Below are 13,513 nucleotides of genomic sequence, written 5' to 3'. Positions count from 1 at the left end.
TTAACAAAACTTGTTATTAACCCTATTCTTTACTGTTAACATCGATGCATTGGATACGTTAATTAGAGTCATTAATTCCTACAAGGAGGGAAAAGTCATAGTATCTAAATTTAGTTCATGTTCCATTTCTAGTTGTGCTACTTAATTCATTTATCTGTCTGGCGCTAACTGGTATTTAATCGTCGGAGTTTGTCTGTCACCTTCGGATGACAGCTATTTTATTGTCTCCGACTAACTTTCTAAACTACGGTTACTTACTCAAAAGGATTAAAATTAACACATCGAAACCGTCCTTTTACAAGACAAACGTTAAACTTCCGCGTATATAACTTTTTTTACACGAGATCCCCTTTTCACTACTTTTTTCTCTTCTGTTTTTTTTTTCTGGAGAAATTTTCAAGGTATCCTTGCAGCATATCTTTTCATACTATTATCTCCTGCTTGCTTACCTTTATTTTAGTTAGTTTTGCCTGCGGTTCAAAAATATCCTTCTTTGATTGAGCTTTATTAAGCTCAGCCTCGTTTGACGGCAACCTTTTATTCAAAAATATTGGACGATGGTTTCCCAAACTTTTGATTTGTATCAGAAATCAAGTAATTGTAGTAAAAAATTAATTACTTCATTTACTAGATATGACCTCATTTACTAGGTGTTGCAGCAGAGGGGGTCAAAAATTAATGTGCTATTTTTACTTAAGTTCTTCCCTTTGACTCTAACGTTTTAGGATTTTAACTAGAACGATTCTCCATTTGAATCCAAAAATTTTATCAGAGTTTTTGCAGCTCTATTTTGAAGTTCTAGTTCTCTTCAAGATCTATTTTAAATTTCTAGATCTCTTCAAAATTTTAAAGACAAAAACAAAAGTTATAAGATCAGTATGAACTCTTTAAAGCTCCTATTGCTGGTATCAAAATTGTTTTTCTTCAAAGATACTTCTTTCAAATTTGAACACAAAAGCAATACAAAATAGCAAGAGATTTTAAAAAATGCATGCATGATTTTGACTCAATTCGCAGCTCAATTTGACTCCGTAACATTACATTTTCATGATGACAAAAATTATTGAGTCCAAAAAAGTTCATGAAAACTATAAATTCAAAAAAAAACTAACCAAAAACATCAAACGCAAATTTCCATCATATTTTTTTTTAAAAACCGAACAAAATTGCTCTTTTCTTTAAAACAAATTATTGCCAAATGGACCAAAAAAACCAATGCTTGTTCTTTTTTTTCAAATATCGATAAACTGAACTAACTCAAAAGTTTTAATCTCTGAGTTTAACCCACATGCCATGAGCACGACCTGTAACTGTACTTTATTGCTTTTCAACATTTAAAAAATGATAAACCTATGAAACATTTTTGGTCTATTTCTCAATTATTTTTTACAGAAATGAGCGCTTGTGTTCCATTTAGAAGAATTTGACACTATTTATTTTCTAAAAAGTGTTTTTGAAAAAAAGCGTTTTCACAGTTCATCATTATTTTGCCACCAATAAGGGATTGACTAGTATCCGGTTGCTCAACAAAATTGTTTTGTATAATTTGTAAACGGGGGCAGCTTTGCAGTTGAAGTCCAGTAGCTTTATTTTTGATCCGACCGTTGAAAGTGGAGAGGGATTTTTGTATTCTAGTTCTAGTTTTTCTAGTTTTCTAGTTTTTTTTGTTTTTTTTTGTTTTCGGCGCAAAATCAGGTACCAAAAATTACTCATAGGACTAGATCAAGTGATATATATTATTGAGGCTCTTTTGGTCGTAACTCGAACGAAATCAAAACATTCTAAAAACCATCCCAGCCGTAGTTTAAACGAAAATTAAACATTCAATCCACAAATCATCCCAGTTTCGAGAAAAACCGATTTGAAATTTTTGATTTTTTGATAATTAAAGGATAAAAAAAAGATACTTTTTTGCAAATAAAAAAATTAAAATTGTTTTATAGTGTTTTTTTTCATGTCTTGTTTGTCATTACTCAGAAGACAAATTTTTTTCATTATGTCGAATTCAGTAAGTTTCTACGTGTTTGTATAATTCTCAATTTGCACCTTGCACTAAAAACGACACTATTGCACAGAAAAGAATCGATGTAATTTTTATCAATATGGTCGGAACATTCTGTGTTACTTGCACTGCAACCATTAGATAATATAATAATCTTGTCACTGCAAGACTCTGGTAAAAAACTATTTGGCAGGGCTTGATAGATAAAACCTTCTCAGTTACAAATTTTTTCCAGCCAAACGGATTTTTGCCTCGTCTATATCCTTTTATAAAATCGTTAGATAGTTTGTTTATACTATTTAATTTGCGAAAATTTTTAGAGAAAGGAAAATTTTGCCATCAAAATTCAAATATTTCAGCGAGTTACAATTTAAAAAATTTAATTTTTCTTTTAGCCCTTTCTGTTGATGAAAAAGTGAGATCTCCAAAGTAGCACTCCTAATTTTTTAGTTGATGTCTGCGTAGAAAAGAAATTTTTCCCATCTGAACTAAACAATTTTTTCTAAACAAGTTTTTTTTTGTGAAAACATGAACACTTAAGTTGAAAAAGAATCATGATACTAATGATTTTTTTTAAAATTAAAAGTGAGAACTTTTTTCAATGAATATTCTCAGGAGCAGATCTGCTCCTCGACAAAGAGGGACATGAATAGATTGTTTTATTTTCTTCACCTTTTTTGCAACATATTACTCAATTTTTGTAATGAAACATTTTTCTTGATCTAAGTTATGAACCCATTTGATCTCTGATTAATTGAATTAATTTTTGAGTTCCTTGGCTGACATTTATGGTGAACTCTGTTGATCCAATGATGTTTTAAATTTTTTCGGAACAGGTTTTAGTCTTGTTTCAAAATTAATCTTGTTTCAAAATTGTTTCAAAGGATGATTTTTTTTAGTTAGCTCAAGAAGTAACTTTATAGTAATAATTTTTATGCAATTGAATATGAATGGCTTGTTAAGAGATTTGAGAGAATGTGAGAAATTCTCACTGACCTGACCTCACTTCAGAGGTTTAATCTATATATTGTCTCAATTTACTGAAGATGGATTCAAGGAAGTCATCCGCAAGCAACTGACTTAAGATCAGCCAAAACGCCAGAATTGATTGATAATCTGCATCTAACTGCCGCTAGTTCAAACGTTTTTTTTTTCGGGTTTTTCTTCATATACTTTTTCTTGCAGTTTCTTATAGTAGGCAGTTATGAAGTCAACTGTTTTCGATTAGTTTTGGAATTGCTTAGATTCTTCCCTAAACGGAAGATCCTGGCATTTGAGTAGTAATGTGGTGTAAATTTTTTTTCAATAATTTTTTGATGCTTTTGGTTTATCAGAAGCTGTTGTGGAACGAAACTTGGTATCAAAACCTTAATTGGTACTTTACATGGCTTAATTACCCTGAATGGCTTAGACACACAACACACTTGTAGGACATGTAGAAGCAAATCAGCGCAGAGACAATTCATTCACAAGCAGTTAAGCTAATTTTCAATCCAAGCAATTAAGCCATAAAAGCTCAGAGATTTCAGCCAAAGACAATTTGGCAAAAATAGATTGATGAGACTAAATCTTTTTTTCTTTTTAAAAACTTTTAATAAAGCAATGCGCACTAAAAAACAACCATCAAAGATCAAAATGAGTTTGCTCTGCATAATGTTTTAAGGATATTTCTACTTTACAAGAAAAAAATTTGAAACACTTATGTATAAGTTCGCAATTGTACTTACTTGCGCTTTGCTTCGGTTAAATGGGCGATTGACTATTTGGGTTTCAATTTTCTGATTGATTTCGTGATAGTTGATGGATTGATTGAATTTTCTGATTATGTTTTCATATTAATTAACTTTGGTGCGACGTTGATAGTGTTTTAGTTTTATTTTCCTATTTTTGTTTTTGTTTTCCTCACAACATCAGGTGCCACAAATAATCATCGGATTGAGTCGAATAAAAATCAAACCAAAAGCCCTTTAAGTGATTCGACAGATGATTAAAAAAGTTTGAAAAACTTGTCTCAGCGTCGAGAAAAAATGGTTTAAAAGTTTTGCTTTTCTATTCAATTTCGATCAAGTACAGCAATCGAGTAACAGTTGTTATATGAAAATTTGCCCTTAAAACTTTAATAAAAAGAAAAATTATATTTTAGTTAGAAGAAAATTAGTTTTGGATGTATAATTTAGAGCTGACTTGGCAATGCAGGTTTTTTTTTTAAAAAAAAAAAGGACTTAGTGATGTCTAATTCACTAAATTTTTAAGCGGTTGTATACTTCTCAAATCACATGACATAATAAAATTGATGCTCATTTGCAAAAATAAAAAAAATTAAATGAAAGTGGTCGGAAGACTTTTGTGTGCGACTTGCTCAGCAACCGGCTATTTTTGCTCTATTTGCACCTTTGTCAATTTATTAGCGCTTTCAATAGTACAAAAGCAGCAACTAGCTTTTCTTGTCTTATAACCTTTGAGTTGAATTGTTCTCTGGTAGCTTCGATTTTTTCACTCATTTTTCTGAAAGAGGTATTCCTCCTACATTTTTGAAAAGTTTAATCCAATTGGCTACATCTTTAATTCAAGATTGTGAAATGTGTATCTCATTTTTTCCAGAATGCTGAGTTTCCTCCTAGATCCAAACCATGACAGGAAGATATCAAATTTAATACTCTAGATTTTGATATTTTTTGTCTGTGCAAAAGCCAAATTGAGCAAAAAGAAAATGAGCTGAAAAACATTATTAAAAAATCTCAAACTTGGAAAATTTAATATATTTTTTTAAAATAGCAGAAAGATATATGTAAAAAAAATTGACACTTTGAAATGGATCAGCAACTACATCCGGACTTCGGGCTCTTCTCTGGTACAATCTGGGATCCTCCTTTGGAGTTGTCGGCCCTCGTGATCTTTACCTGAGGGCCCCCTGCCCCGTCTGTTTTCTTCACCACTTCATAAATATCATGGATGAGTGTCTGGAATAATGTGGCTACGTTGGTGGACTTCAGGGCACTTGTTTCTACGAGGGCCATCTGATGTTGACCTGCAAAGTCTTCGGCGTCTTCAGTTGGTACGCTTCGAAGGTGGGCTAGAAGTTAAAAAAAATTATTTAGTAAACTCTGGACAAGCATAAAACATTTGAACGCCATAAAGAAGACGGACAAAACCTAAAATGCGTCACAGCTCAACATGCTACATATTGCTGATAGACCTTATGATGATACTTCAAGATAGCTATATCGTGTTATCGACCCCCTTCCATAGCAATGATAGTGTGTGAGGATGAGCTCTCACTTTACCACTAGCTTCAGTTCTACAATAGTGGTACCTGAGTAGGGTACGGCTGCAATAGAGGTACGGCTGCAATAAAGGTACCACGTGAAAGTTCTAGACGCGAAAAAAGGCCTTGAGTTCCAAAAAAGAACATCTCGCAACAAAACAAATCAGTGTAGACTGTGGCGGAGAAAGAGGAACGGACTATGATTAGACGGGCTGAATAGACTTTCATAGCTCCTCTAAGAATCGCAGAAACCATAAATGTATCCTAAACAAGAGATAGGTTAGTTTTCAACGCTTTTGTAGCTGGTATGTTCTAAGTTCGACTGGTTTGAAAACCAGTTTAAAAACTATTCAACAAGCTAGTCTCGTCATAAGTCCGCAGCCTAGTAGACAAAATTACGGCTGCTTTATAAAGTCTGTTTGCGTACCCAAGTCGGATTTGTTGCCGACTAGGATAGTCTTGCAGAGTGTGGGCGCGAAGTCATTGATCTCCTTCTTCCACTTCTCAAGCTGCTGGAAGGACTCCTGCTTCGTGATGTCATACACCAAAACTGCTCCGACCGAGTTGCGATAGTAGGCACTGCTGATCACACGGTACCTGGACAAGACATGAAAAAGTGTTTCTATTAGAACCGTGTCCTCTCTTCCACAGTGTCTGTGCATAATGAAAATAATTACCACTTCACCATGAAATTTTTTTCAATGGTTTAGCATGCATAACTTTTTATACATTGGGATTCTTTTTCCGATAGAATGAGAATGAAAATTGGTTTTAACACGAAAAATCAACTAACAAATATATAGTTCTTAAAACGAAAAGTCTATAAATGATGATGGAAAGTTTTTTTTCAGCTCAAGGATAAACGTAAACGGTCAGCTCGGAGTTGCATTTTAGTTCTGAACCACTTAAAATGCGTAGTACCGTTCTTGAATTTGACGGTTTTTCACAAAAAAAATCAGTGATAAAAGACATAAATCTGTTGACGAAGTTCGCAAAAGTACTGAGGCGCCATTTATCTGCTGAGAACAAGTGGGACTTTTTTGGACGAGTAAGACTTATTTTTTTGACCGAGTTAATTTAAAGTAAGATTTTTGGGAAGCAAAATTAGGATGACCTCAATGGCTTTACTGATGATTACTTAAATTATTTTAATTAACCTTTCTTGCCCGGCTGTATCCCAAATTTGGGCTTTGATGATTTTGTTGTCCACCGTGACTGACTTGGTTGCAAACTCAACCCCTGCAATCACAGAAACCTATGTATGTAAAAAAATTGTTACCAATAAAGCGCAAATAAAGTTGCAACCAGAAATACTCAGCTTCAATATTCGACTCAAATACACAAAAAAATCATGTAAAAACCACAATCCCGAAGCAAACAGTGTGAGCTAATAATTGGCTATCAAAAACACTCAAATTGCTCAAATTTTGCGCAAAACTGGGCAAATAAATCTCGATACGGGGTTGCAGAAAACATTTATGAGAAAAAGTTTGAATGGAAATATTTGAAGCGTTTTAAATGGTATCAGCAGTGAGATAATCCTTGAGTTTTTTTAGAAAGAGTACACCGTCTGTTTGTAACTCTGTCTTTTTTCGGCCGCAGTGATTCGTGTAATCACTAAGTCCATAACTGGTCTAATTCTTACTCTTATTAAGCCCGCTTGTGAACAATAGAACTCGCATAAATCAAAACTTCACTTCTATCTGACTAACCAATTGTGCTTCTGGAGTCCAGATTGAACTCGTTCCTGGCAAAGCGGGCCAGCAGGTTGCTCTTACCTACTCCGGAATCCCCAACCAGAACAATTTTGAACAGGTAGTCATACTCGTCATCAGTTGCAGCTCTGTTAGATCTATTGGGGCAAAAAAAACTTAACGGATCTATCATTCGCCATTCACAGTCATAATGCAAAGAGGGAAAGTCCTTATATTACTCGTTTTTTTTGTGTCTTACTGTTTATTTAGCCGTTCATAGAGTTTGAAGTGCAGTGAAATGTATGAACGCGTGATGACCATCCTAATAAAAAACTGCAAAATGATATCAATTTATTAAAGATTTGTAAAAAAAAATCCCCTATCTTACCTGTTGAGGAGAAAACCAAAATTTTTGTACGATATTTTATTCGAAAGTTACAAAAAATCGTACAAAAAATTTGGTTTCCGCCTCAACAGGTAAGAGTTTGCTTTCATCTTCAACAGGTAACATTTAATAAATCGGATGAAAGTTTGATTTGTTTTTCCAAGTCGTGCTATTTCCAAATTGTATCTGATAGTATAATTAGGTCATCTATCGTACAGATTACACACTTCTCCTTCCATGTTCCTTCCATGCTTTTTTAATCATTTTAAAGTCTTTTCCAATGTTCTATCATTTACTCTATAAATGTTAAAATGAGTTATAAATGAGCTCCTACAGTTTAATGATAATTGACTATAGTGGCAAAATTTTGAACACAAAAACTGGCCAAAATCGATTGTTATTCAATAATATCAATTTTTTTTAGCTTCTACGATTTCAATCGACGCAAAAAACTGCAGCGTGCTTGATCATTTAAAATTATTTTTTAAATTGTCATCTTAATGTCAATTTGTACCTTGGAAATAGGAACACTGATGTTGTTCTAATTTTTATGGTCAGGACTGCTTATAACATAGAAAAATCATAATTATTTCATTTTTTTTCCTCAATTAAAATCAAAATTAAATCTTTTTTATTCAAATAATACAGTTGCTCAAACTTACCTGATCCTGATCAAGACTTCTCGTAACCTAGAAACGTCGGGAAATTTTCTGCGTTTCTCAAGTGTATTTTGGTAAATCTTTTCATCGGACTAACGATTAAATCAAAAATTTAAAGTATATATTTGTGCACAACTTTTCTATCTCACATTTTCAGGCACAAAGTGAGTTACCTTATCTGTTTGACAATCTGTTGGTCGTAAAAAACTTAACTTAACTCATTTTGTAATGGTTTTTGCGCCGAACTGATTTACAAAAAAACTCTGAAACTAGTGCGCTTTAATCATAAAAAAATTAGCCGAATTCGTTATTTTCAGTTCTCGTATTAGTAGATTGCAAATGAAATATATGCTTCTTAACACTTAGTTGCAGTTCTAGTATCTCTCATATGATTTTAAGAAATCCCTCAAAGTTAGTATTTAATGATTCCACATTTGCACATTTGTGTTTCGAAAAAAAACTACAAGGTATCAAATATTCTTTGATTCTTCTGATGTCGGTGCAAAATTTTTTATACTGTACAAAAATTCGGTTTGTCGGAAACCATTTTTCAACGGATATCCTTTCGAACAAGCTATAACTTCTTCACCAGTGCTGTAACGGAACACTCATCGTGAAAAAAATTGATATTTTTTTTGTTATACTGCCCAAAATGACCAAAACGTTCCTATTACGTCCGTTTTTGTCAAACTGTCGGATATTTGGTTTTGTTTTTGGCTCAAACCAAAAAATTGTCATCTATATTGCAATGGATCGATTCATAAAAGTTTTAACTGCTCAGTGGCTTGCGGATAATAGGGTTTAACTAAATATGTTTTTGCCACTCAGTGTCTTAAGATCTACCGTCAAAAAATATTTTGTCATGATTGGATAAGAATAATAATTTTATATATTGACAAGGATAGCCGGTTACTGTGCAAGTATTTAAAACTTCAAGTTAGTGTTTTTTTTCTTCATGTTGTGATAAAAAGACCTGAGCGGAAAATAGAATATAGGCCTATTTAGAGTCAAACTAAAGTAGGTCAAATGGGAAGATTTTCTGAAGAGAAATGACTAAAAATACGAAAAAAAAATTAAAAAGTTTTGAAAAAATTTCAAAAAAATTTTCAAAATTTTTTGCGGAATTTTTTTTTTGAAATTTCAAGTTTTTGATTCCCAAAATTGCGCTGAAAAACTCCAAAAGCTACCTTTATTTGAGTAAAACTAAGTTTTCAAGGCTTAAATTAAGCTTTAAGAAGCTATTGCAATTACTAACTACCTTATAAATTAGCTCGAAAATGGACCAAAAACCAAAAATTTCAAATCGATTTTTATCGACACTGAAAAAACTTTTTTGAAATCTCTAAATGTCGTTTGAATTACGACTGGAACGGATTTAATATGATATATCAATCAACCCAGTCCGATAATTATTTGTGGTAGCTGATTTTGCGTGGAAAGAAAAACTAAAACACACCTGAATCCAAAGTTACTCCCCCTTTTCAATGGTCGCAACAATAAGTGATAATTATTTATCAAATTAAATTTTGTTGTAATTATATGCAAAATGATTGAAAAAAATAGTTAATATTTAACCCTTGGGCATGCATGCCTGATATCTGAACTCCCCATTGTTCATAAAAAATAGAAACAATTGATATGATAGCTTGTACTAATATCTGTTTGCGTAGAAATTTGAAAAGACAAACGAAAATCCAGATTTTAATTTAGATTTAGATTAGATTTGAGCATTTTGATTTACTTTTCGAAAAAAAAAAAACTTTTTTTGGGCCGTATAACCGGAAACAATAAGTTTAGTCGGGTAAATGCTAATCTGTGCATAGGTGGCCTACTGTTTGGCAGATTCAAACCTTTTTTAAAATTGTTATTGCATTTCCCACATATCTCATTTTTGGCATAGTTTTGCTTCCAAGAAATTGTTTCTGTTGAATAAAAAAAGCTGAGAGCAGAAAAAAGTAAAACTAGCGTCCGTGTTTTATGCAGAATGCTCACGCGCTCAGAAATAGAACTCGTGCTTTTCCGAGTTTTTTTTGCAATCTCAACCCTTTCCTTAAAAAATATGAAAAAAGGCGGCAAATAGTCATAACAGGAGAAAAAACGGCGGCTTTAAAGTAATTGTTATAAACATAGTAGACCCGGCAAATTAATTCGAATGCCGCGAACTATCCCCTAGAGTTTGTCTTGTTTATTGTGTATTATATTTAACCGGGCAGTAGTAAATTAGACGATAAGCAAATTAGACGTGACCAATAAAAACGAAATAACTCAGACGTTAAATTGTTTTTGCAAAACTAGCATTTTAGACGGAAAGCAAAGGGCTAACAAAACTTATAGCCCAAAACAAATGTTCATATTTACAAAAATAGTGTATGGTCCCACTGCATATCAAAATATTTATCACAATTGATTTATAAAATGTTAATTTCAAGATTATGAAACATTTTTGAAATGCATAAATTATACAATTGCGGCACGTGAAAAATGCGGAATGTGAAAATTGCGAAATGTGAAAACTTAATTTGCATTTAAAAAGCTCGAACGAAAGTTAATTGTAGTCGGTAAACAAATTTCAGACACTAACAGTACAATTACGTCTAATTTCCCATGTTTGTAATTTTGCATCGACGTCTAAATTCGTTTTTGTTGGTCACGTCTAATTTGCTTTTTGTCTAATTTCGTACGCCCCTATTTAACCGACCTGACAGTTTCACTGCGACTAGCTGTGGTGCCTGGCCTGCTTTCACTTGATGTTCTGCTTTCTCCACCAATCGTTGACCTGCTCTGACTCATGACGATTAAAGTGTAACTAATAATCCAGTGGTAATAAATTATTTTACTCTAGCTAGATAGTAGATGAAACCAAATTTGTCGATAAAGTTTGCCCATCTATTTAGTTTTTCGCTCCCTTAAAAACATCTGTAAAATTTAAGAGAAAATGAAAATTATGACGCAATGAAACAAAATAAGTGTAGTGTAAAATACATCGAAGTAAACACTCGTCAGCCTTATCCACAGCTGAACATTAAAAATTTTATACTTTTTTCGTTGATCGAGGTTAATTTTTTACCGAAATTTCTTTATAATTTTCACGGACCCCCTTGATTGACAAACTTCTCAAGTGTTAGCAAATATAACAATAGGCGTTCGGATAATATGATCAATTTCAAGAGAGCATAAAATTATTTAGAAATCTTGTTCATTATTGTTTTCTATATCATGACAGTTCGTTTTAGTTCTGGATTGAGTTAATATTGAGGTATTGTTATTTGGAGTAGTGACAATTCGAACAAAGTACCTTCTCATTGGTATGTTTACTCAATTTGAAATTACGTTTTCTAACAAACAACTCCGATATAAGACAAATCACTGATATTGAAAACGATGAATTGGTGTTGAAGTACTAGTTTTTAATGGACTAAGAAATGACGTCAGAGACGTACAGGTTCAATGTTATTCGTGGCAGGGTTCAATCATATTAAAAGAAGAAGAACGGTTGTTTTTGTTGATTACCTCTTCAGACCAAAAACACCAATCAACGTTAACTAATTTTTCAATACAAACAGGCTGTGTTTGAGCTCAATTATTTCACTTAAGAATTTCAAAAATCGTTTCTTCGTAATCTGTACACATCCAACGCGTTTTCATCTTCAGAGAAAATAAAGCAATGAGGTTACTCATTTCGGGAAAAACAAACAGGGCTTTCCCAATGGATTCATTTTCTTTTGACGATCAACATATAAGAGGGTAAAAATCTACATGCAACCAATTTGATAAAATAGAATAGTCGCTAATAGTTAAATTTCTAAAAGAAATCTGCAAACTCTACAAAAACGACGGAATTTTTTAATGCGAATTTTCACCCGGAAAAAAAATATGAGAAAATATAGACAGAGCAGTTGCAAGCAGTGAGTTGGAAAACGTAAGATTTGTACAATCTTACAAAAAAGTTCTGCGTGCAACCAAAAGGAAATAAAGATAGCCGGTTACTTTGCAAGTAGCACAGAACGTTTCGACCATAGTCTTTAAAAACCTGCAGGAAAAAATTTTTTTTCCACTTAGTGTAGTTTTTGCGCGTGGTCTGATAAGAAAATCCTATCTAGAACTATAATCGACAGTCATAGTAATATAGACAAACAAAGCAACAGATTTTGAGGGAAAAATTACTGAAAAAAAAGAAACAAAATTTTTGAATTTTTGATTTTTTTAACTTGATTCCCAAGATGGCATTAAAAATCTCCAAAAAATAATTAAAGTAAATTTGAAATTAAGTTGGAATAAGTTGTCTTAAACCGCCTGAGTTCAGCATAAATTAAGCGTGCTTGCTCGCTTCACTAGCTCGAGTTTAGACGAAAATTTTTTTAATGTAGTACGAATCCCCACTGAAAGAGCTTCAATACGATTTAAAACTCTAACCAGTCCAATGATTATTTTGTGGTGCCTAATTTTGCGTGGAAAAAAGATAAAAAAACTGAAACCTACCCGGATACAAAGTTCCTCCCCAGTTTCAGTGATCGGAACAAAAACAAACAAGTAAAAATTTACAAAAACTCATAACCTCACCAAAAATAGCTTAGAAGTAGACATATTCAGCAGTAGTGGTAAAACAGGAACAATATTCAACAGTTTTCTTTGAAAAACAAACTATTTTTCAGCAAAAAAAATTGAATTGAGAAAAGTTTTTTTCCCAAGAACGAGCTAAATTGAACATCAAAAACAAGTTTTACTGGAACACACTAAATTTATCTGGAATAAAAACGTCATGAATTTTTTAATCGAATCAGTTCATTATAAGAATGCTGGCTTGATTGATTTGTTTCTCGCTTTTAAGCTTAAAACCAAAACTTTGACCATTTTTTCCTTAACACCAAGAAAATTTGACTAAAACTTTTCAACTCAACCGACACTTAACAAAAAACAGTTGTATACGAGATAACAGTCGACTCAGTTCGATAATTTGTTGTGACATGTGATTTTGCAAAGAAAAAAGAAAAAAATTAAAACGCAATCGAAGACAAGTTCCTCGGTATTTCCAATGATTAGAACAAAAAATACGTGAGCATCTGCCAAAACATCTGCCAGCATCTGCCATAATCAAGTACATATAATCATTGTATTCAGGTTGCCAGGGAATTGTTGGCTGTTAATTTGCTGTTAGTTTGAAAATGGGGAGGAGCTTTGATTCGGGTGTGTTTTAGTTTCATTTTGTTTAGGTTTTTTTTCTTTCTTTTTGTTTTCCACGCAAAAATACAGAAGATACCAAAAACAATTATCGGACTGTATTGAAACACGTGCCATATTAAAGCCCTTTTTAGTCGAAAATCGAACCACACTAGAAAATACCCAAAATTGTTTGTCAGTGTCAAGTAGAAGTTTTGAAATTTTTGATTTTTCGTCTTAACTCGAGCGAATGAAGTTAGCAAGCAGGCTTACAACAAAAGCAGGCTGAAATAATGCCTAGTTTAAGACCTTAAAACTGATTTTTGAGCCATTAAAACTATTTTTATGAGT

General features: G+C 32.7%; 2 protein-coding genes across 4 annotated transcripts in view; both read right to left on the bottom strand.

Annotated features, from left to right (window-relative positions):
* Positions 1-13,513, bottom strand: part of LOC134850967 (ADP-ribosylation factor-like protein 5B) — a 448,774-nt gene that overhangs the window by 211,683 nt on the left and 223,578 nt on the right. The gene's annotated exons all lie outside the window — the stretch shown is intronic.
* Positions 4,701-11,301, bottom strand: LOC134850966 (ras-related protein Rab-11A-like). Of its 3 annotated transcripts, none has more exons than XM_063866804.1 (6): positions 11,117-11,301; positions 10,704-10,847; positions 7,046-7,119; positions 6,425-6,506; positions 5,695-5,864; positions 4,701-5,075 (listed from the first exon to the last, which is right to left on the bottom strand). In XM_063866804.1, the coding sequence occupies exons 2-6, from the start codon at positions 10,793-10,795 to the stop codon at positions 4,819-4,821; spliced, it is 675 nt and encodes a 224-aa protein (XP_063722874.1). In that variant the 5' UTR covers positions 10,796-10,847; positions 11,117-11,301; the 3' UTR covers positions 4,701-4,818. The 3 variants fall into 3 exon arrangements, with proteins under 3 accessions (XP_063722874.1, XP_063722873.1, XP_063722872.1); XM_063866803.1 differs by having other exon boundaries at positions 4,703-5,075; positions 6,980-7,119; positions 11,100-11,301; XM_063866802.1 differs by having other exon boundaries at positions 4,703-5,075; positions 6,980-7,119.

The sequence above is a fragment of the Symsagittifera roscoffensis genome, chromosome 7, assembly GCF_963678635.1.
Source record: "Symsagittifera roscoffensis chromosome 7, txSymRosc1.1, whole genome shotgun sequence".
Taxonomy (NCBI): domain Eukaryota; kingdom Metazoa; phylum Xenacoelomorpha; order Acoela; family Convolutidae; genus Symsagittifera; species Symsagittifera roscoffensis.
The sequence above is the reverse complement of the archived record's forward strand: the minus strand, read 5'-3'. Positions and strand labels throughout refer to the sequence as shown.

Coding starts and splice junctions, on each gene's coding strand:
- LOC134850966 (XM_063866803.1), bottom strand. CDS start 10,795: ATGAGTCAGAGCAGGTCAACGATTGGTGGAGAAAGCAGAACATCAAGT. Junction 7,120..10,703: donor AGTCGCAGTGAAACTGTCAG/GTCGGTTAAATA, acceptor TTGCCCCAATAG/ATCTAACAGAGCTGCAACTG. Junction 6,507..6,979: donor GGACTCCAGAAGCACAATTG/GTTAGTCAGATA, acceptor CTGTGATTGCAG/GGGTTGAGTTTGCAACCAAG.